This window comes from Pseudonaja textilis, chromosome 5, assembly GCF_049901715.1.
Source record: "Pseudonaja textilis isolate UNSWEBS1 chromosome 5, rPseTex1.2, whole genome shotgun sequence".
Lineage (NCBI taxonomy): Eukaryota > Metazoa > Chordata > Lepidosauria > Squamata > Elapidae > Pseudonaja > Pseudonaja textilis.
In genome coordinates this window covers 26,151,401-26,174,913 of record NC_141994.1, presented here as the reverse complement: position 1 = coordinate 26,174,913, position 23,513 = coordinate 26,151,401, and the positions used below count along the sequence as shown (strand labels likewise).

Genomic DNA, 23,513 nt, shown 5'->3' with positions numbered 1-23,513 from the left:
GTTTTGAATTAAAGAGATGGGATTTCCCTTTTTCTATCAGGGTTCTGCATTTAAGAGTGTTTCAGATGCAGAGAAAATGGGTTGCTTCTAAATAGCTTATATTTCTCTCTCTCTCTCTCTCTCTCTCTCTCTCTCTCTTTCTCTCTTTATATATTGCAGCTATAAACAGTTAATGGTGGAGTGATTATCCTGCTACAGAGGTCTCATAATAGATAATTATTAAATTACAATGCAATTACAATTTTTTTAAAAAAATAATAATTTCATTTTTCCTGAAATGGTATAGAGCCTCCTGCTTGAGTAATGGGGGGGACCACAAGACCTCCAACATCCCTTCCAACTCTGTTATTATTATTTTAAAATTTTAAATAGTTCAGTAGTTGTAATTACAATTACAGGGAAATATATTGCACCTGATGAAATTCTGTGATATTTTAGGTGGCATCAAAGCTTCAGGTGGAATTTATTTGCAAAATAGCTAGCTAGTTAGATGTGGATAGATAGATAGATAGATAGATAGATAGATAGATAGATAGATAGATAGATAGATGATCGATAGATAGATGATGATAAAGATAGATATAGATAGATGATAGATAGATGATTGATAGATGATAGATCAATGGATGATAGATGATGATGAAGATAGACAGATAGATAGACAAATAGACAGAGAGACAGACATATAAATTTCAGCCTTACCTTAATAACTTTAGACTGAGTCCAAAGAATGAAGCAAGTAACGAATGTGTTTGTAGACTTTTCAGGTAACACACAATATTTTGTGGGATTTGGGTTGTTTTTCGGCTGCTTGTATTTGAACTTTTATAATGTGCGTCATTGCTTTTATTTTAATTCGGTTTATTCACCAAAGTCACTCATGGAGATTGGTGGCTGCATAAATCGGGTAAACAAAGAAAGAAAGAAAGAGAAATAGAAAGAGAAAATTGTTGCTGTTGTTGACAAATCTGCAGATATAATTAATCAGTGGATGGTGGTTTGCAAAAGTTCCCTGCTTGAATATACAGGGGCTAATATGTGCCATTGCAGGAAAAAAAAATTATTTTACCTATGACAGATACTTTCGGCAAATGCAAAGGAAGGAAGGATTGTTCTCCATCTTTAGTAGATTGTGAAGCTGAGACCTCTGCTTGTGAATTTTCAAGGCAGTTGTGTGGTACGTGACAAGAGAAACTGTCTTCAATATATATGTCAGGATTCCAGCAGTTCCCCCCATTGAAATCTTGAGTCTCGAGCCAAACTTCTAAAACTCAAAAAGGATTTATTGGGAGTTAACATGTCCAGCATTGCCTGGGTGTAGCCGACTCTGAGGCACATCATTCATTGTCACCCTTGACCCTGATTTTCCCCCACCCCCTGGGTAGCATGATTCATATTCTCCAATGGGACACCTCCATAGCCCAGAGTCATCAATCAGGCTCTCCGGTTAGAATTTTCCATGGCAGAAACTTGTCACTTAGTTACAATTTCTGAAAACATTTATGGAATGCAGTTTCAGTTTCCAAGCTGCCACACTGCTCCCCACCTCCCTTTCTGTTGGCAACTCTAAAAAGACCAGAGAAATATTTTATGAGTTGACAGTATATTTTTTTGCACCCCATTTAACCCGGGGTGGAGTTGAGGCGACGGAGGGGAGCTGAGCATTTACTGGCTGGATGCCTTTCCTAATGCCTATATAGAGTTCACAGCAGATATTTTCTCTTTGCTCCCTGATAGAGCAACATATCTTTTTGAAGGAGTGTTATATGCCAGTAAAACACTTCAGGTAGTCCTTGACTTCCAAACATTTGTTTAGCGACCATTCGAACTTACAATGGCATGAAAAAAAGGGACTTATGACCGTTTTTCACCCTTGCAAACGTTGCAGAGTCCCCTGCAGTCACCTGAGCATAATTCAGATTTACTTAACAACTGTGTTACTAACTTATCGACTGCAGAAAGGCCATAAAATGGGGGAAAACCGAATTAGCCATTGTCTAACAACTGAAATTTGTGGCTCAATTGTGATAGTTAATTCGAGGAGGAATTCTATAGTAATTCTCTATTATTCCTTCTGCGTTATGGCACTGCCACCTAGTGGTGAAGACTTTAAAAATAGCTACTGTACTCCCCCCCCCCCTTTGGGAGTTGTGTAAAACCAGCGCATTTTTTCCCCCAGATTTCCTCCGAGATGTGTTTTAATCTCTTGATTTTAAATAATAATCTTCAGATTTTCATTTGCCTTGCCCTCACCCCCTCCTAGTATGTGGGAACAAAACTTTTGACAGCTCTTTTAGCTCTTTTGATTAGAATTAAAATTCTTTTATTGGCCAAGTGTGATTGGACACACAAGGAATTTGTCTTTGGTGCAAATGCTCTCAGTGTACATAAAAGAAAAGATACATTTGTCAAGAATCATCAGGTACAAGACTTAATAAAGTTATAGGGTACAATAAGCTATCAAATCATACTAGGAAACAGTCACTATAAACTGTAAGGATGCAAACGACAAAGTTACAGTCATACAGTCACAAGTGGGAGGGGATGGGCGATAAGCAGTGATGAGAACATTAATAGTAATAGTAGTGCAGACTTAGTAAATAGTTGGACAGTGTTGAGGGAATTATTTCTTTAGCAGAGTGATGGCATTCGGGAAAAAACTGTCCTTGTGTCTAGTTGTTAAGGTGTGCAGGGCTCTATAGCGTCGTTTTGAGTTGAAACAGTTTGTATCTGGGATGTTAATCCAGTTGGTTTAATTGGTTATTTGTTTTGTTAGATTCTCAATCCCTCAATCAGCCTCCATCAGCAGACCATTTTGATGGAACCACTCTCGTCATAAATAGTAGATGCAAACAAATAAACCATTAAGGAGGAAGCAGTTTGAGAGCAACAATGCTTCATTTGCTATCAGTGATGCAAATCTAGATGGTTTAAAGTATTGCATAGCTGTTTTTCCAAACCAGATCAGAGACTGGATTTAATCAGCGATTGACCTCATTTGCTTTTTTTTAAAAAAAACATTCTCTAAACTGTTCATCTATATGGTGTGACATTTTTCTTCTTCTTTTTGTTGGGAAATTCAGAAAATTTTAGCTTCTGTGTAGCCAGTTTCTCCAGAAGGGAGAAGAAATTCTGAAGTAATGATGGAAACCTCCTTGTCTAAACATTTATATCCTGCAAAAAAATAAATAAATCTTAGCTCCAGTTTAGGGACACCCTTAATTTGTGATCTAATTTGCAAAATGTCTTTCTTCATTTACCTTCTCTGTTGTATTGACTGCTTCTCTCTCTCTCTCTCTCTCTCTCTCTCTCCCAGTTCAACGATAAAGCTCAAAACGTCAGTTGTTTCAATCATCTCGTACAAGCTAACGTGAGGAACAAAAAGAAGTTGAAGGAAGCCGTCTACAAAATCCAAGCGAAAGGAATCACTGATTACAAAAAAGGATTCAGTTACGCCTTTGAGCAGCTGCTCAATGTAAGGGCTGGGAAGCAACACTCGTGAGCTTTTTCAACTGGGGTTCATCATTTGTGTACTGTACAAATGCTAAAAAAGATCTGTCTTTTTAAACCGGAGGTGGTATTCTAACGTCATACCCCCCCACCCCCGACACCTGGGTTAAGCTGTGGTGCTAAGTTGCTATGTGTTTATAACATGGTTTATGCAATAAACAAAATAAAAATGGCTGGGTTAGGGTATGGGTTAAGCCCAGGATAAGAAAGAAAGAGAAGGAGGGAGGGAGGGAGGAAGAAAGAGGGAAGAAGGAAGGTAAGGAGGAGGGTGGGAAGACAGAAGGAGGAAGGAAAGGAATAAAGAGAGAAAAGAAAGAAAGAAAGAAAGAAAGAAAGAAAGAAAGAAAGAAAGAAAGAAAGAAAGAAAGAAAGAAAGAAAGAAAGAAGAAAAATACAGCTTTTGAGGGGTCCTAGAAGATTGTCTTAGGGGACCTCCAAGAGGCATCCACGCTTCCATTTGTTTGTTTGCTTGCTTGCTTGCTTGCTTGCTTACTTACACACACCACAGTGTGGTCAAACTGCCATGTGCAGGGAACCAAGAACAACACACATTATTACAGAACAGTTTCTTTATTGTTGTTTGCCTATAGACAGGAATCTTGCTAGACTAAAGCACAAATCTGCCTAGCTATTAGATATATCCAGTGAGAGTTAGTTAGGATCCATCCTGGCTCTCTCCCTGCATACCATGGATTCCATGCTGAGCTTCATCTTTGCTCCTTGGGAAAGATTCCATCTCTCCTGCAACCCTGTCATAATTTCACCACCTTGACCTTCTTTGTTGCCTCCTCTTTTCCTACCCGTTGCCTCCCCATACGTTCATCTTGCACCCTCCTTTCCCTTCCCTAATGTATTGTCCTCTATCGTGTTTTCTACTCCTGCCACTTCTTCTGTTTCTACCTGCTGTTCACTCTTCTCAGCTGATGCTTCCCAACCTAGCCACTGTCTTTCCAAACTTAACTTTATGAAAGCCGCACTATACTTTTTAACCAGTAGCGGGGGCAATGATACTGGAGAAGAAACAGCAGTGCCACAGTGCCCTCTAGTGATAAATAAATAAATTAACAATGATTAACTAACACTGATGATGTTACCTAGTTTCAGTAATGAAATGTCTGCCAGAAACAAATTCAGAGAGCACCAACGACCCACTTGAAGAAATAAATTCCTAGTAAGAAAAAAAGAACCGATTTTATCTGAGTATTAATTTTTAAAACTCTGGACATGAGAAATTTTTATGGCAGTCTGAACGGGCTTACTAAAAGATATTGCCCCTGTTTTGCTTGGCAGGCATGAATTAAAGTGGCATACATTGCATGTTATTATAAAGTTATAATAAAACTTTGCCTCTGTCCAGACTAGAAAAGATATGTGAAATAATGATGGTCAGTTATTCTAGCCAGCATGTGTAAGAATTACTAATAAGAAATAGTAGGTAGGTAGGTAGGTAGATAGATGCTAGATAGATAGATAGATAGATAGATAGATAGATAGATAGATAGATAGATAGATCAGGGTCATATGAAAACAGAATTTTGCAATTACCAAGCTACCCAAGCAAGATCATGTGAACATGAGTATCTGTGGACCACCATCAATGTTCTGGAAGTGGTCATAAGTACCTTTTGGGGCTTCTGGTATAACTTTGAACGCTCACTAAGCAAGCAGTCATTAAGTGAAGACAGGCTTCATTAAGTTCAGAAGTTCTTTTGAGTCATCCTGATGTGTCTAAGGGAAACGGTTTGGATTTGCACACATAAGAACATTACTTTCACAATAAGAGGGTTGCAGGGTAGAAATGGGTATTTTTTAATAAAGCCATTTTAAAAGCAGTTGGAGTTTTTAAAAGGAATATGGTGAGTGGTAAGTTGCTTCCCACTGTTGCTTGCATTTTAACAAAAAAAAAATTGTTTGGAATAATAATCTTTTCCTGCGGCGGTTCAATTTAATTTTAATAACATTAGCTGGAGGAGGGTGTTAACTCTGATACATTTATGTCCGTTGTGATCTCAGATGCAAGAGTTTTGTCTTCCCTCCTCTCTAGGAAAAAGGTTTTTTTTTTTCCGAAATAAAACTTTTAAGAGAGGAATGTAAATCTTCCCTCCCTAATGGCGAATGTTTGTGGCAGTGGCGGGATTCAATTTTTTTTTTACTACCGGTCTGTGGGTCTGGCTTGGTGGGCGTGGTGTGGATTGGTGGGCATGGTGGCAGGGGAAGGATACTGCCCAATCCCCATTTCTTCCCCACCCCAGTAACCTGCTTTCCAGCTCCGTTCTCCTCTGCAGGGCAACCAAAGACGACCCAGCTGATCAGCTGGCACTCAGTGGGAGGCAGAGGTCAGAGGTGGGATTTGCTGGTTCTTCAAACTACTCAAAATTTCCACTATCAGTTCTATAGAACTGGTCAGAACCGGCTGAATACCACCTCTGGGGTATTCAGAGTTGTGGGCTTGGCAAACTCTGGCTAATTTCAGCTATACTTGGGGAAACCTGCTAACTTGAAAAATTGACTTATGGGGTGGCTGGCTGCCTCCGATCAGAATTCAGGTTAGGTTGACCGACAACTGTGATTAATGCCAAAATCATTCAGATTTGGTGAGCAAACACATAGATAGATAGATAGATAGATAGATAGATAGATAGATAGATAGATAGATAGATAGATAGAATATTTTATTGGCCAAGTGTGACTGGACACACAAGGAATTTGTCTTGGTTGTGTAGCATCTCCAAAATGTCTGTGAAGAGTCTCAGTCATCCAGGTCATAGTTGTCCCAAATATGGTTTGTTTGGTTTTTTTACCTTTTTTTTTTCAAGAGGTACCTGGACTTCCTGGTTTTTCTTTGAATTTTCTTGAATGAGAAGCGAAATGTCTTCAGAGAAAAACCAAAAAGCCCAGAAAAAAAGAAAGCCCAAGAAAAAAAAGCATCTTTGGGACAGCATCTCCAAAATATTCCTTAAAATTGTCCTGGGAGCTTCTCAATCATTTACTGTCCAAAATTAAGACGATTCCAACTTTGTTGCCTCTCTGGAAAGCTTTGAAAACCTGTATTTCCCTGGGAAAGACTGACTGTTCTGAAGTTCTTTTTAGAATTAGAAAGTGAAGCATTACACATTCTGTTTCAGGGGCATCAAGCTCGATTCCATTGAGGACCATACCAGGGTTGTGTTTGGCCTTAGGGGGCATGAGGGCATGGCTGGGATGGGCGTGACCAACTCGACGTCACTCATGTTGGGGGCGCCTGTGGTCCCTTTCTCCTTCCCTGTCCCTTCTTGGATGCTCAATTGCAAAAGGGGAAACATTTCTCGATGCCTCCTTGCCTTGTGATCAAATGCCACTTTTGTTAGTAGTTTGTTTTGCCAGCAGTCTGCCAGCAAAGACGGGTGCCCCTCCCGAGCTCAGTTTTCAGCCACGGTGGCCTCCTGCAGCAATCTGCCAATGAAAGCGGAGCTCAGCCTGGGTCATGCCAAGGCACTGCGAGCTGGTCCTTCGCTGTTTCCAAGGCAGTCCTGTGGGCCAGCTCTAAGTACTCCGCTGGATGGATCCAGCCCATGGGCCTTGAGTTTGACACTCTTGGTCTATGTGGTTGCTGGTAGACTGATATTGCAGGAGGGAGGGGCTGTTTCTGCAAAGAGACAGGGGAGTGGTCTTTGGAAGAGGGCAAGTGTCACACCCTAGTTGGAGTCTGATTCTGAGGGGGAGATTGAGCAGCTGACAGGGAGTGGGAGTGTAGCTCCGGTGGCTGTGGAAGAAATGGGGGAAGGGCACAGTCCATCTGGGCATTCAGAGGAAGACCCAGGGCCACCCCCTTTTCATCCTAGGGCACACAGGGAAGAACGGAGAAGGGAGCAACGTGGTTTACGAGAGAGAAGAAGGCCCTGATCCCTTTCATTAGTTGAGAACAGGATATAAATGGGGCATTTGCACACAGCTCCTTGCTGGAAGCAAAGCATGCACTATCTTGGTTGAGGCTTATCTGGGTTTTGGCGTCCTCCCAACTGTGGGTACTGGTTATCCTTTGAAAGTCTGCAATTTATCATCCTGGCCTGCCGTGTTAATTACTTCAGCATGGTTTGTGTTGTTTTTTTATTTCTAATTATCTTTACTTTGGGTTTGGACTGCATTTCTTCCCTTCGTAGACTGTTTTTTGAAGAGCTTGTTAACCAGACGAGGATAATTGGATATTGGGGCCCAATTTGGAGGCATTAAAGGGAATTTATTCTACTTTTGTGACTTTATATTTTTGTGTCACACCCCAGGTCATCACAGCAAGGATAAATCCTCCCTAGCAGTTCACAGCATATACTGTAGCTACAGTATTGCAGACAGTTGCTTTAATCTGGCAAGATTCTGTCTGTAGGCCAACAGCAATAAAGGAATTAGTCCAGATGTAGTTCTTGGGTTTTGGGAGGGCTTGCCAGTCTAGCATAAGCTGCTTTCAAGCTCTTTTGCTCATAACGATCATCCTAAAAGGTGGTAGTGTACAAGAAGTCCTTGTCTTATGACCCCAATTGAGCTCAAAACTTCTGTTGCTAAGAGAAATGTTTGTTAAGTGGGCTTTATGACCTTTCTTGCCACAACTGCTAAGTGAATAATTACAGACATCAAGTCAATAGTTGGCTTCTCCTTTGAGAAGGTCACAGAAGGGACCTCAGGACATTGCAGCCATCATAAATAGGACTCAGTTGCCAAGCGTCTGAATTTGGATCACGTGACCAGGGGGATGCTGCAATGGTCGTAAGAGTGAAAAATGGACATAGGTCATTTTTTCCTGTGCTGCTGTAACTTCGATCAGTCACTAAATGAACCATTGTAAGTCGAGGACCACTGATATAACTCCTATACAAAGCTACTCATTTAATATTCAATATTCATAAAGTGGAAATTACTGTATGTATCAAGCTATGCCAATTTAGTGGAAATTCAATATTCAGTTCCTATATCTTTATTTGACCAATAAGTGCTTTCAAGATATTATTTAAATTGGTCCTCAATTGAGATATACAGTTACAATAATTTTGCAAAAAAAATATTTGTATTTATTAAATATCTAAAATGGTCCCTTTATTTAAACCATGGTGATTGTTCACAGGTTGAATCTTTACAAATTATTTTATTTATTCAAGTGTGTATAGAATTTTATATATCATCACAGAATCTGGAATGTAAGCAAGTTTTACCATGGGTAATTTATCATATTTATGAAGGATTTTTTTAAAAAAATAGTTTACGCTGTCAGTTTTCCAAAGCACCGGAGTGTGTGTTGAATCCTACATGCATTTTTTATTTCTGCATAAATGTTTTATTTCCAAATCAAGATTGTATTGCTGGTTTTATTAACCTAGGGAGAGTGTTTTGGAAAAAAAAATGATGGATAGATAAACAACTTAAAATATTTATGACTCCGTATTTAAGACTCGTTCAATTTAATAATCTTGGGTCTTGGCAAATTAAAAACTTAATTTTAGTGTATTGACATTTTTGTAGTACCATAAAGTTATGATTGCTTCAGAATGGCCTTAGTTATTGAATAAGTGAGTGGTTTCCAATTTTATTTATAAATCACATTAACATCCTGTCTTTCTTCTGTGGAGTTAGTTTGCCAATCTTTCTGTAAATAGCAGGGAGAAATTATCTTATGAATCAAGGCATATATATGTGTCCTAGGATAATGTGAGATCTAATTTGGATCGGTCACTTGGACCACAGATTTACTCTTCCAAGCTTTCAAATTCATGCTGGAGCCCATTTTCAGGGAATTTCACTTTACTCAAATATGTGCTTTGGGCTGTTCTAGGTGTCATATTTATGTGGTGCCTTCCTATTGGCTGATTGGTGTGTTGATGGCTGGCAATTGGCTGTCATTTCCTTGTGCTTCAAACTCCTAAGTACTTGATAGGCTGGTGGTAATTCAGCACCCCTGTTGACTGATCAGGGACCTCAGTGGTGGGATTCAAATTTTTTACTACTGGTTCTGTTGGTGTGGCTGGTGTGGCTTGGTGGGCGTGACAAGGGAAGGATACTGCAAAATCCCCATTCCCTCCCCACCCCACTTATCTGCTTTCCAGTTCTGTTCTCCTGTGCAGGGCAACAAAAGAAGACCCAGCCAATCAGCTGGGACTCAGGAGACAGAGAATAGATGGGGCGGGGCCAGTCAGAGGGGGTATTTGCCAGTTCTCTGAACTACTCAAAATTGCTGCTACCAGTTCTCCAGAACTGGTCAAAACGTGCTGAATACCACCTCTGAGGGACCTGTTTCCCAGGCTTCAATCATTTCCTTGGCTATTTTTGTACTTGCTCGGCCAACAATCATAGTTGCTGCAAAATCAAATGGTCCTTGTTCATTGCAATGTGAGACTATCAATGATTATGTGGGATAAACGAGGAGGAAGTTAAATAATAGACTGCAAGAACAGAAGTCAGCAGTCAGATGAGGAGACCTGAACTCATTCTAGGTCAAAGCAATCAAAGTCCCATCATTTTTATGTGTATGTGTCATGCCTCCATCAGAGCCTGAATCTGTGGAGGAAGACGAGCTGGAACTGGAGCCAACAGAGATAGAGGGAGTTGCTTCCTTGGCTTGGAAGGAAAATGGGGAGAAGCAGGCTGAGGCAGGCCAGGACCTTTCAGGATTGGGATGGCTTGTAGGCAGGGAGAAAGGAGGCAGGATGACCAAGAGAGTTCAAGCAGTGAACATGAGAGACAAAGCTCAGGCGATGCACAAGGACCACCCCCTCCTGATCCGTGAGCATGGAGAGTGGAGAGAAGGCAAGAACAGTGCAGACTGGCTCAACTACTCGGGAGGAGAGCACCCTGCCCCTCTTCACAACTGGTGACTGAGACTTAAGGAGACACTGTAGGGAGGGCATTTGTCAGGTACAAGCGTTGAATTCATGGAGTGTTGAATGCCAAGGTTTGAAGTTTCCAGGATTCCTTGCATTCTTTCTGGCTTTCTGGTAATAATTGCCTTGCTCCTTTACTTCCTGGACTCCTCGACTTGCCCTGCTGGATTTCTTGCTTTGCAGCCATTGTGCTCATAGCATTATGCTAGACTACTTCCAGTTAGAGGCTGATGGAGGTGCGTGAGAGAGAGAGAGAGAGAGAAAGAGAGAGATCACTTTGCTCTGGGACTTGCCAGAAATGTGGGAACATTTGGGGCAATTTGGAGCAATAAAGGGGCAATTTGAACTGTCAGCTACCTCTGTGCCATGCCCTGGGTCATCACCAGGGATGGGATTCTACTGGCTGAGACCAGTTCTATAGATCTGGTTGTTATGATTCTGTGCAGTTCGGAAAACCGGCAAATTGTGCCCCTGGCTGGCCCCTCCACTCCCCACCCAGTCAGTCCTTATTGCGCATGTGTGACATCGCTGACTGCATTCTCCCCCACCCAGTCACTCCTTAAGGTATTTCTTTTTTTCTCCTCCTGATGATCAGCTGTTCCGATGATCAGCTGTGCTGGAATCCCCCTCGCTGTCTTACTGCTTCACCCAGGAGGCTTCCCTGTGGCCCAGGTGGCAAAAAAATGGGGAGGGGGATTGCTGCAAAAAAAGAGAAGAAGCCACACCCACCCAGTCACACGGTCATGTCCACCTAGCCACATCCATATAACCGGTTGTTAAAAAAAACTTGAATCCCACCCCTGGTCATCACAGTATGTGTTGAATATTTGCATGTTTAAAAGGGTGTGCCTTTAAATAGCGGTCTCTATATACAGTGAGGAAACATGGAAAAAGATAGAAGCGTATTTCTGAAAAAAAGTCTCATATGACTACATTGTCCTCTATTCCAGGACAGCCAGAGTGTCTTCAGAGCTAACTGCAACAAAATTATAATGTTGTTTACTGATGGAGGGGAAGAAAAGGCTCAGGAGATATTCGAGAAGTACAATAAAGACAAGAAGGTAAGATCCTCCAGTAAATTTCTTTTGGGATATTTACTTTTTAAAAAATTATTTGCAATTTAAAAAAAAAAAAATCAAGAAGGCGTTGCAAATATGTAACATGCATGAACTTAGGTCAGTGCATAAGAAATAGGAACGAACAGTGGAATTTTAAACAAAGAGCTTTGGTCTATTTTAAAATAATATTTTATTCATTTTCACATTCACATTTTTAGGCAATCATAAAAAAAGAAATGTGACAATTTAAGGAGATAACAGAAACTATGTCACAGCTGGGGTAGCACCAGGTTGACTATCTGGGCTCAGAAGCTAAGCAGGATCTGGTCTGATTAGCATTTGGATGGGAGACTTTCTGGAAATGCCAAAGCTGTAGGCTACATTGCAAAGTTGAAAAACATTCTGGAAGAAGGGCTGAAGTCAACTTTCAATTATTGCCAAGAAAAGCAGATGAACGTTTCTATGTGTCACCCAGATTTGAAATTCCAAGCTCTCTTGACTTTCAAAGATTTTGTCATAGAGCACAATCACACACTTTTGGGTTCTCTGTCCAAACAATCTCAAATTCACTCTAACTGTGTCTTCCCTCAGCGCCATCTTCACTACCCCATCTTTCCAAGTGTTGTTAATATGGTGGCAAGACTTCCAGCCTAATGGAATTGAGTGTTGTTCAACTTTCATTTCATGGCTTGTTGATAGGACCTGAGAAGAGAGGACACAATGCCTCCTCTCAGCTTTCGTGTATTTTGGAAGAACGCTTGATGAAGGGTCTTCAAAGTCAACTTCATGAAATTAGCTATTTTCTAGTTTTTGGTGAAGTCTTCCCTTCCCCTCTTCTTGGACAGTTGAGTTGGGACAGCAGGACTGGAGCAATGGAAGTTCAATGGTGGTAGTGCCATGACTGTTCTACAGTTGGGAACCCAATAGCTATCTGCACTCAATAACTATCTTTGGTAGCATGGGAGATAATATAGTGACATCTTCGTCTGGGGTAGCACATGGTGGTTGGGACCAATCAGAATAAAGCTGGAAGGACCTTGGAGGTCTTCTAGCTCAAGCTGGAGACCCTATACCATTTCAGACAAGTAGCTGTCCAGTCTTTTCTTAAAAACCTCCAGTGATGAAGCACCTACAACTTCTGAAGGCAAGCAGTTCCATTGACTAATTGTTCTCAACTGTCATTGAGAACATTTCTCCTCATTTCCAGGTTGCTTATCTCCTTGATTAGTTTCCATCTGTTGTTTCCTGTTCTGCCCTCAGGTGCTTTGGAGAATAGCTTGACTCCCTCTTCTTTGGGGCAACCCCTCAAATACTGCATATACTGCTATCACGTCCCTCCCTAGTCCTTCTTTTCTCTAGACTAGCCAAACCCAATTCCTACAACCGTTCTTCATATGTTTTTGTCTCCAGGCCTTTAATCCTTTTAGTTGCTCTTCTTTGCACTTTTTCCAAAATCTCAAAGAAGACCAACTAAAACAATTAAAGGCCTGGAAATGAAAAAAAAAAAAAACATCAGAGGAATAGCTACAGATATTGCAAATTGGGTATGGCTAATCTAAGAGAAAGCAAGGACTAAGGGTGACATGATAGCAATATTCCAGTATTCGAGGGTCTCCCAGTTGCTTTCTTCCCCTTCTGTCAGACAACTGAAATACTAATTTTTGGGGGGGCTACTCAAATTACCACTGCTGTTTAGAGCAAGCTGGAAGTAGTGGGATTCAATTTTTTTTTACTACCAGTTCTGTGGCCATGGCTTGGTGGGCGTGGCAGGGAAGGATACTGTAAAATCTTCAATCAGAAGTGGTATTTGCCGGTTCTCCCAACTACTCAACATTTCTGCTACCAGTTCTTCAGAACTGGTCAGAACCTGTTGAAGACCACCTCTGGTTGGAAGTCCTTGATTCAGATAGTCTCTGACATGTACCGGCCAGAGATGGGAATTCTAGCCAGATCCTAGATCGTTGATTGATAAGAAGACTAACCAGCTTAAAGAATGTCAGGCAAGCTCTTCCTTGTAATTAAATTTAAGACTTCAGCTAAGTGGTCTGTCACTTTCCAGAAAGGTCTTTGCGGGAATGCATCATTACGGGCACCAACTTCTTGTTCGCGCATTCATTTATTTAATCCATGGTCTGTGCGTAGAATGTCCTAGCATCTGGCAAACGACATGGGCTGATTAAAATCCTGTTTTTATAAAGCTCCGTTATGTGAAATAAGCCTGAATTGTTAATAACTTGGCTGTCTGGAAGACTGTTCAATTCCACCGATGATATGTTGGGTTTTTGTGTGTTTTTTTTTCAAACATTTGGTGGGAGTCAATTTTGTATTTAAGGTGATTTGACCACGAGGGAAATCAAAGACAGTTGTTAAGGCAGAGATGGATCGCATTATGAAATGAGGTGCGATGTGCCTTTTTGTTCTATTTTTCAAAAAGCCGTTGTGGGCTTTTGTACCAAGAAAATAGATATTGAGGGGAACTAGGATTTACTTCAGAAACTGCTCATTTGAGTAGAGCAATCAATATAGTGCAGCGATGTGCACCTTTACCTTTAGTAATATTGTAACTCCCAGTGCTTATTTTGAAGAATTCATTGGTTGGAAAAATTAAAATGCACACGCACAAAGACAGATTTGAGCCACAGTGGCACAGTGGTTAGAGTGCAGTACTGCAGGCTACTTCTGTTGACTGCCAGCTACCTGCAGTTTGGCAGTTTGAATCTCACCAGGCTCAAGGTTGACTCAGACTTCCGTCCTTCTGAGGTGGGTAAAATGAGAACCCAGATTGTTGGGGGCAAGATGCTGACTTTATAAACCGCTTAGAGAGGGCTATAAAGCACGACAAAGTGGTATAGAAGTCTAAAGGCTATTGCTCTTGCTATCTCTGCCATGGTGGTGCAGTGATTAGAATGCAGTATTGCAGGCAAACTCTGCCAACTGCCAGTAGTTCGATCCTGATCGGCTCAAGGTTGACTCAGCCTTCCATCCTTCTGAGGTCAGTAAAATGAGGACCCAGTTTGTTGGGGTCCATATACCGATTCTGTAAACCACTTAGAGAGGGATGCAAATTACTTTGAAGTGGTATATAAGTCTAAACGCTATTGTTCGTTCAGAAAAGGGGGCTTCAAACAATTCACAGAGTTCCCCCTCCACACAGGAATCTTGTTTCCATTGTGAGATTCTGTCTTCTAAACCCTTATTTCTTGATATTAAACCTGGTTTATGAAGTTCCATGTGAACGGACCAGTGTTAGAGGCTTAACAATGTGCTGTGACACCATTTGTATGGCAGATTCACCATTCATGTTCAACCCAACCCACATAAGATGCCTTTTCAGATCTGGAGATGAATATCTGACGGTTTGAACTAGAGATAAATTTAAAAACTCTTTCAGGCTAAAGTTTTGGTCAAACTTCTCTGTCAATCCTAGGTCTCTGGTTGCCGTTTTGCCAAGTTGGAAAGCATCAAACCAACCTTCCCTTGAGTTGTCTTCTCAGTACCACCCAACTTGGCATTCCAGAACTTTTACTGATTAATTATTGGCTTAAATTAAGTTTCTTCCCAGTGGGCTTCACCCCTCTTTCTTTGATTGACATTTTTCAGTCTAATTGGCACTGGAATGTTGAATCCAAATTAGCTGCTCTCGTATTCTCTTTGAATGCCTTATTACCTGGGAGGCTTTAAAAGAAACTATCTTTTTTTAGACAAGGAACTTTACATGGTGAGCTTCAACAGGATCTAGGCAAATTGCTTGATAGCATTTACCCAAAACAAACTTAATTTAGATAACCAAAAGCAATCATTGTACAACTGATATAGTTTGAAGGCTAAATGAGGCTCGTCTTCTATTTTTTAAAAGAAGCTAGAAACTTTTGGTCACTCAACAACAGCTCTTTCACTAGATGGCAGGCATTGTTTAATGATGCTGCAGTATCAACCCATCCTTTTGTTCCTCATGGCAAAGTTTTTTTTCTTTTTTCTTTAAATAGAATTTTATTCAATTTTCAAAGATTGAAAACATAAAATAAAACTTTGTACATTGTTATCAACATCAAGTCATCTTTTACATTTCCTTACATTTTTCTATATATAATTTCTTATTCCATTATCATTGCATAATTCTTTCCTTACTCTTGCTACAAATTATTTACATACCTTCTCATTCTTTACCTAATTGCTATTTTAATTTCTTTGTATTCTTAAACCATTCGTCCCAGGCTCTATAATATGAATCTTCCTTATCTTTTAGTTTCAATGTTAGCCTGTCCATCTCTATACAGTCTATTATTTTCTTTATAACCATACTCTCTGGTGGTACTCTTTCCTGCTTCCAAAATTGTGCGTAAGAGATCCTCGCAACTGTTAAAATATGTAACATAATGTATTTGTCTTTTCTATTACAATTTTGTGTTATTATGCCTAATAAAAATAGTTCTGGTTTGGATTCAATTTTCTGATTTATATTTTTTTCTAATCACTGTTGAATTTCTTCACTTCTGGGAAGGTCCACCACATATGAAAATAAGTGCCTTTTTCTTTCTTGCACTTCCAACAGCTTGGGCTAAATTGAACATTTTTGCTAACCTAGCGGGGGGGTAGGTGCCACCTGTAGAACGTTTTATACAGGTTTTCCCTGTATGCTGCAGATATAGTTAATTTGTAATTTAGTCCCCACATTTTTTCCCAATGTTCCAAATCTATATTGTGGCCAACATTTTTCATCCAAAGCACCATCGTTTCTTTGACCACCTCCTGTTCCATTTTGAAATCTAATAGAAAATTATATATTCTGATGCTGAAGTATCAACCCATCCTTTTGTTCCTTGTGGCAAAGTTTTTTTTTCTTTTTTCATTTCCTATTAACACTCATGAATAGGTTCAAAAGTTTATTAGCATTGCTAATAATAAAGACCAACTGTATTATACTCACAGCAGCATTTTTAGCTGATGTTTAGAGAACACACACATACACATATATTTCTGTTTTAGGTCCGTGTGTTTACATTTTCTGTTGGTCAACATAATTATGACAAAGGACCCATACAGTGGATGGCCTGTGAAAACAAAGGTATTGTGAGTTTATATGCATGAATAAATACTTTACAACAAGCCACCATTTATATTTATTTATGATGACATTGCTGCTTCATGGACTCTGATTCTTTTAAGCTTGTAAAGGAGATTATTTGCAGTTCACAGTTGAAATGTAAAAAGAGAGGAAACTCCACTCCCTCCTAGTATTGATGAGGTTACCTAGTTGGGTAATGAAATGTCTGCAAGAAAAGAAGCAAGCCCAGACAGCATGAAGTTAAAACAACATTTTAACCTTAAGAACAATAGAATATTTATAAAGCAGGCAGCAAAATATGGAAAACCCATATTTTCTCTTATGGATAAAATCAGATTTATGTCCTTGTAGCTTTCTTTATTTACTATTTATGAACCTCATGTAGTCTTGTTAGATCTATATCCTTTCCCTTGCTAAATCTGAATATAAACATAAGCTTAATGCTTGCATGATCAAAGGTGTATTTTTACACATTTTACTCATGTAAAGAAGCTTACTTATAATTTATTGTAAATGACTGTCAATTTATTGGGAGATTTTTTGAACAAAGAAATTATGGCACGCAACTTGGATATTTGTGTGGCCACTACAGAAGAATAATAATTAACCATAGTCAATAGGAAAGACAAAAAAATATAGGGAAAAAAATAATCAGGAAATTTACATCAACAATCTTTACATGTATATGGCTTCCAAATTTGAATTTCATAATTTCTTCTGCTGTCGACTCCATGTCCATAGTCATAATATTTCTAGTCGATTGTCTGGAAATCCTATTTCATTAAAACTCCAATTTCTGCATTGCATTTTCTATTTCAGGTTACTATTATGAAATTCCTTCCATTGGGGCCATAAGAATAAACACACAGGTATGTTTGCATTTTTGCAGCAATTTATTGATCGGGAATGCCAGTTCTAAAGTGGAAGAAATTAAAATTCATCCATATAAAAATAGCTAGTAAAAACAACTCTGGAGAAATCATGGTAGGTAGCTTGGATATTTGTATGACCGATCTATCTCCACTTCTCTCATCTTATAAATATCAGTCAGTGTTGTTAGGTGCCAATTAAATGGAGGGGAGGAACATTGTGTAAAAATGTAGAAGAAGAAAATAATTAACAATTGTCGATCAGAAAGGGGAAAAAGTCTGGATGGCAGATGCGACAGAACCTGAAGACAGCAAAATTGAAGAGAAAGAAACAGAAAAATCACAAAATACTTAGACCCACAGATATAACAATGATATGCCTCACACCCAATCTTTGCTTTTTTTATTAAAAAAAAAACAGGAATACTTGGATGTTTTGGGGAGACCCATGGTAATGGCTGAGCAAAAAGCCAAACAAGTCCAATGGACAAACGTTTATTTGGATGCTCTGGTACGTGCAGCGTATGTATTTGGACAAAAATTACTTAAAAATGAAATGTTGGTTGCATTAAAATGTTGCATTAAAATGTTACTCCTGTTGTCATGGTTCAAAGGAATCTCTTTAGCCAAGAGAGAGGGAGGGAGGGAGGGAGGGAGAGAGAGAGGAGAGAGAGAGAGAGAGATGCTAGATAGATAGATAGATAGATAGATAGATAGATAGATAGATAGATAGATAGATGATAGAGATAGTTAGATATATATATATAGAGAGAGAGAGAGAGAGAGAAAGAGAGAGAGAGAGAATCTTGGCAAAATATACTTTTTTCTTCTTCTTGTGCTCCACAGTAAAAAAAATTGAAGAATTTGCTTTCAGAACAACAGAGTTGGAAGGCACCTTGGAGGTTTTCTAATCCAGACCCCACCCCAGGCAGGAGATCCTATACCATCTCAGACAATTGGTTGTCCAGTCTCTTCTTAAATGCCTCCAGTGATGGGAGCACCCACAACTTCTGGTGGCAAGCTGTTCCACTGGTTAATTGTTCTAACTGTTAGGAAATTTCTCCTTAGTTCTGGGTTGCTTCTCTCCCTGATTCATTTCCATTGCTTTTGTTTGAATGACTCTTCTGAACAGCTTGGCCAACCTAGATGAAAGCTTTGGCTCTAGATTAGAACAGAACAGAACAGAACAGAATAGAAATAGAATAGTATATGGAATAGAACAGAACAGAATAGAATAGAATAGAATTCTTTTATTGGCCAAGTGTGGTTGGACACACAAGGAATTTGTCTTGGTGCAAATGCTCTCAGGGTACATAAAAGAAAAGATACATTCGTCAAGAATCAAGAATCATAAGATACAACATTTAATAATAGTCATAGGTTACAATAAGCAATCCAATCATACTAGGAAACAGTCAATATAAATAGTAAGGATCCAAGTTACAGTCATACAGTGACAAGTGGGGTGGGTGGGGGTGGGCAATAAGGAGTGATGAGAAGATTAATAGTAATAGTAGTGCAGTCTGTGTAAATAGTTGTACAGTGTTGAGGGAAATATTTGTTTAGCAGAGTGATGGCATTTGGGGAAAAACTCCCCTTGTATCTAGTTGTTCTGGTGTGCAGTGCTCTATAGCATCATTTTGAGGGAAGGAGTTGAAACAGTTTATGTCCAGGATGTGATGGGTCTGTAGATATTTTCACAGCCCTCTTTTGGACTTGTGCAGTGTACACGATGGAAGGCAGGTTGGTAGTAATTGTTTTTTCTGCAGTCCTAATTACTCTCTGAAGTCTATGTCTGTCCTGTTGGGTTGCAGAACCAAACTAGACATATTAAATTGGCATAATTGTTTTCCCTATCCAATGCCCCAACTGATTTGCAGCCAAGCATTGTTTGTTTAGCTTTGCTGAAAGGCAAAACGACGTAACATTTTGCTGGTTGTTTAGTTATCTCTAACGTGAAGCGTGTCAACTACACAACCATGCAGGAAATGACACTGATTTACAACACAGGTTGCAAGAATTGCAACCGCAGCTATCGAAACCTTTGGCACTGAAAGGTGATAACATTTGACAGGCACATTTAAACCCGACAGCGATTATTGTAATCTAGGATTGCTGCCCGGTCGGCTGAATTTCCACCTTTTCCTGTTGGCTTTACAATATAATATCTCTTTAATTTTTTTTTCAATGTGCTCTGTCCATTCTGAGCCAATCCTATCAAAGAGGTCAGTCTTTTGCATCATTATAGTTCCGATGTTCAAAGTTCAATGACCACATTCTTGCTTAGTGATGGAGGCCTTACTGGAAATGTCATGGATAAAGTTCATATCTTCCAACACATCCTGTTCTTAAATGTCAGTAAGGAGAGAAGCAAAAATTACACCAAAACCATTCCATCTTCATAATCATTTCTCCCTCCCCCATGAGTTCCAAAGAAAAGGAATATTTATTTCATCGGCACTGAAAAGCAGATTAAATTATATAAATAAGTTGAACAACATGTTCTACAGATGACCTAGTGTTGAGGACTTACTTTAGGGCTGAAGACAAAAGTCTGTTTTTTCTCAGAGGTAATGGCACACTTTTCTATCCCCTGGGCCATTAAAATAAAGTTTTCTGATTAGAAAGACCAGGGGTCTTCAAACTTGACAGCTTTAATACTTGTAGAGTTCAACTCCCAGAATTCCTTCTCCGATCATGTTAGCTCAGGAATTCTGGGAGTTGAAGTTGAAGTCCAGAAGTCTTAAACTTGCCAAGTTTGAAGATCCTTGAGATAGATAGATAGATAGATAGATAGATAGATAGAGAGATAGCTGATGGAGATAGAGAGTGAGAGAGCTGATAGATACACAGATAGCTGAGAGAGAAAGAGAGAGGGAGGGTTGATAGATACATAGAGATAGATATTATATATATATATATATATATATATATATATATATATATATATATATATATAATATATATATATAATATATTATAATATATATATATAATATATAATATATATATAATATATATATATAATATATAATATATATAATATATATATAATATATATATATATATATATATATATATATATATATATATATATAATATATATAATATATATATATATATATATAATGAAAGCACAGAGCTGGAGAGAGAGAGAGAGATGAATGAGAGAGCTGCTAGATACTGAGAGATCCATATATATAAATATATATATATATATATATTCTGAGAGAGAGAGAGAGAGAGAGAGAGAGAGAGATATACATAGAGATAGCTGATATAGATAGGTAGGTAGGTAGGTTGGTAGATAAAGCTGATTGATTAATTAATAGACAGACCGGCAGGCAGGCTGGCAGACAGACAGACAGGCAGGCAGACTGACTGACTGACTGACTCATTTTTCTGGAGACCACAGAGTGTGGTGTGGTGTGGTCCAACCCTCCAAGATGGCAGATGTAGCATACAGAGGGCCAGGCCTTCATTATGATGCCCCATTCATTCCCCCTACAGCTCGTGGAGACTGCTGTTTGTTTTCTTCATAAAAAAAATGTTCCACGTTATTTCACATGTTATTCACAAATGACATTTTGAGAACTGTGGTTTTGAATTGTGACTTCCCTGTTTTCTTGGTTACTTTTTGTTTTCTCTATAAAACAATTCTCTCTCCGATTGATTTCTAGGAACTTGGGTTGGTCATTTCGGGAACCTTGCCAGTGTTTAACTTTACCAAAGATCAAAACAACGTTCAGGTAAGCCCCTCACGCAATCCTGGGGTGACATAAAGCTTCCACATCAAACAGTTTAAGTAGTCTAAAGACTTGAAATGGAAACCAGTTCATCCTCCCTGCAATGAGCTTGCAATACTACAAGCACTGGGGATATCAGGAGATTTGGGCAGTTCAGATGAGTATAAAGACTGATTGCAAGCTTGAGTTTTCTACAAAAATCTGGTCAACTAACAGACAACAGAAAAGAGTGGGAGATAAGAAAGACATTCAAGGTGTGTTGGAGTTAGATCTCTTGCGGGTACGCAGGGCTCATTGACTCCTCCTTCGGATTCAACTTGGTCATCTCCTATAGCAGGGCTGTCAAACTCCCAGCCCACAGGCTGGATGCGTCATGTGCTGGCCATGTGCACGCCCGGTTTAACAAAGGGGGGGGGAGTCTCGATATGGCACGTGATGCTGCCATGAGGACTTGACTTTGATGCCCTTGTACTACAATATCTCTGTGCAGAAATAAGTCCACAAAGATACATGAGATTTAACTTTTAAGAGACCACAGCTTGTATATTTTCAACACAAACGGACTGGGAACAAGTTTTACAACATTTGATTTGGAAATCATCTAAGTAGATTTGTATCTGGAGTTTGTTTGCTGTGGATCATCAGGAAATAACTTCCAGGTTTTGTTTGTTTATCTTGGTGTGGGTGTGAGAGAGAGAATGTGTTGGCAACTCCATTCAGATTGTTCTGATATTCTGAGTATCTTGGATTAATTATAGGCTACTCCTCTGGAGATTGGGAGAAGGCCATGACTGACTGAGACAAAAAAAAATAAGAGATGCCTGGGTATACAGATGGTTTCTCTTTCTTTCTTTCTTTCTTTCTTTCTTTCTTTCTTTCTTTCTTTCTTTCTTTCTTTCTTTCTTTCTTTCTTTCTTTCTTTCTTTCTTCCTTCCTTCCTTCCTTCCTTCCTTCCTTCCTTCCTTCCTTCCTTCTTCCTTCCTCTTCCCATCTTCTTTTTTTTCTTTCTTTCTTTCTTTCCCTCACTTTTTTCTTTCTTTCTTTCTTTCTTTCTTTCTTTCTTTCTTTCTTTCTTTCTTTCTTTCTTTCTTTCTTTCTTTCTTTCTTTCTTTCTTTCTTTTCTTTCTTGTCGGGAGATGCAAACATGGGGTACACACACTATCAAAGTAAACACCAGGCTTTAACAAGACCTCAAATGGTGTTAATTCCTTGACATGTAAAATCTATACACCACTGGAGGAGGAATCATCTCATCAACATCTGGAACATGCCAATTTCTTCTTAATTATCTTTCACCTCCTCCAAACAGAAATTTGGCTTTATTCATTCAACACTAACATTTAATCATCTGAAAATAAATCTGTTTTTTGTTTGTTTTGTTGGCCAGAACCAGCTGATCCTTGGCGTAATGGGAGTTGATGTGTCCTTAGAAGAAATTAAAAAAGTCACCCCTCGCTTTACTGTAAGTTTCCTCTCTTGTCTTTTTGCTGTTTCTGCAGTAGGTTGGATCCTCTTCAAGTTTCTCTTCCAGTCTATCTCGTTCCACTTGACTTCCTGGAAGTCAAGGGAGGGAAAAAAATGATTTCCCCTTTCCCCTATTTTTGGCTTCTTTCTTTAAGCAGTGAACGCAAGAGCTACCCATGTTCTAGTCCCTTGTAGATGACTTGGAGGTGATGGCTCTGTGCCACGGCTTTCAAAAACTGAGGACACAAAAGGAGTTATTAACCTGATTGTCCCCTCCGCTTCCTTTGTAGCCGATGCTTTTGAACATTATATCAACCATAAACAATCTCCTCTTTGGGACTGAGTGGCCTTCCCTTTACATAATACGTCATGTTTATATCAATGGGGGATCACTGTTGTTGTTTTTTTTCTCGTAGGAATCAGGTTGGAACAAAATGAAACAGCTTAATTTCCAGGATTATTTCATCATCGGGTTTTTTTTTCTGGAGCTATTATGAATGATATTAAAATGTGCTGAAATATTTTGCAGCCAGAATTTTTTTAGTTCCTCGTTGAACCATCTCCAGATAGGCTGAAGATAATAGACCTTGTCATTTGCAAAAAGTTGCATCAATTCAATTCACGTTAGCATTGAAGAGAAGTTTCAATTCCATAGTCAGTATGGGCAGTCCTCAACATACGACCATGGGCGGGGGGCAATGTTTCTGTGACAAAGCGAGAACAGTGGTTCAGTGAATTTTGCCTCATTTTTACAACTTTTTTGTGATGACCCAGGATGGGATACAAAATAAACACAGTCACAAAAAACAGGTGAAGCCCCTTTTATTCCTTCACTTTACTTCCAAGCTCCAACTATTCTTGACTGGAGACAAAAAACTTGCACACGAGCAGTTACCAGAAGGAGGAAATGCCGTTTAAATTATAAAGAGTAAAGGACAACACAAACCAGGCAAGATAAG

General features: G+C 39.3%; 1 protein-coding gene across 6 annotated transcripts in view; it reads left to right on the top strand.

Moving 5' to 3' along the window:
• Window positions 1-23,513, top strand: part of CACNA2D1 (calcium voltage-gated channel auxiliary subunit alpha2delta 1) — a 311,501-nt gene that overhangs the window by 230,854 nt on the left and 57,134 nt on the right. For all 6 annotated transcript variants that reach the window (XM_087934376.1, XM_087934375.1, XM_087934373.1 and 3 more), the window contains exons 11-17: window positions 3,317-3,475; window positions 11,303-11,413; window positions 16,397-16,475; window positions 17,295-17,344; window positions 17,766-17,855; window positions 21,025-21,093; window positions 22,478-22,552. In XM_087934376.1, the coding sequence (XP_087790502.1) occupies window positions 3,317-3,475; window positions 11,303-11,413; window positions 16,397-16,475; window positions 17,295-17,344; window positions 17,766-17,855; window positions 21,025-21,093; window positions 22,478-22,552 (633 nt within the window). The remainder of the gene's footprint in view (window positions 1-3,316; window positions 3,476-11,302; window positions 11,414-16,396; window positions 16,476-17,294; window positions 17,345-17,765; window positions 17,856-21,024; window positions 21,094-22,477; window positions 22,553-23,513) is intronic.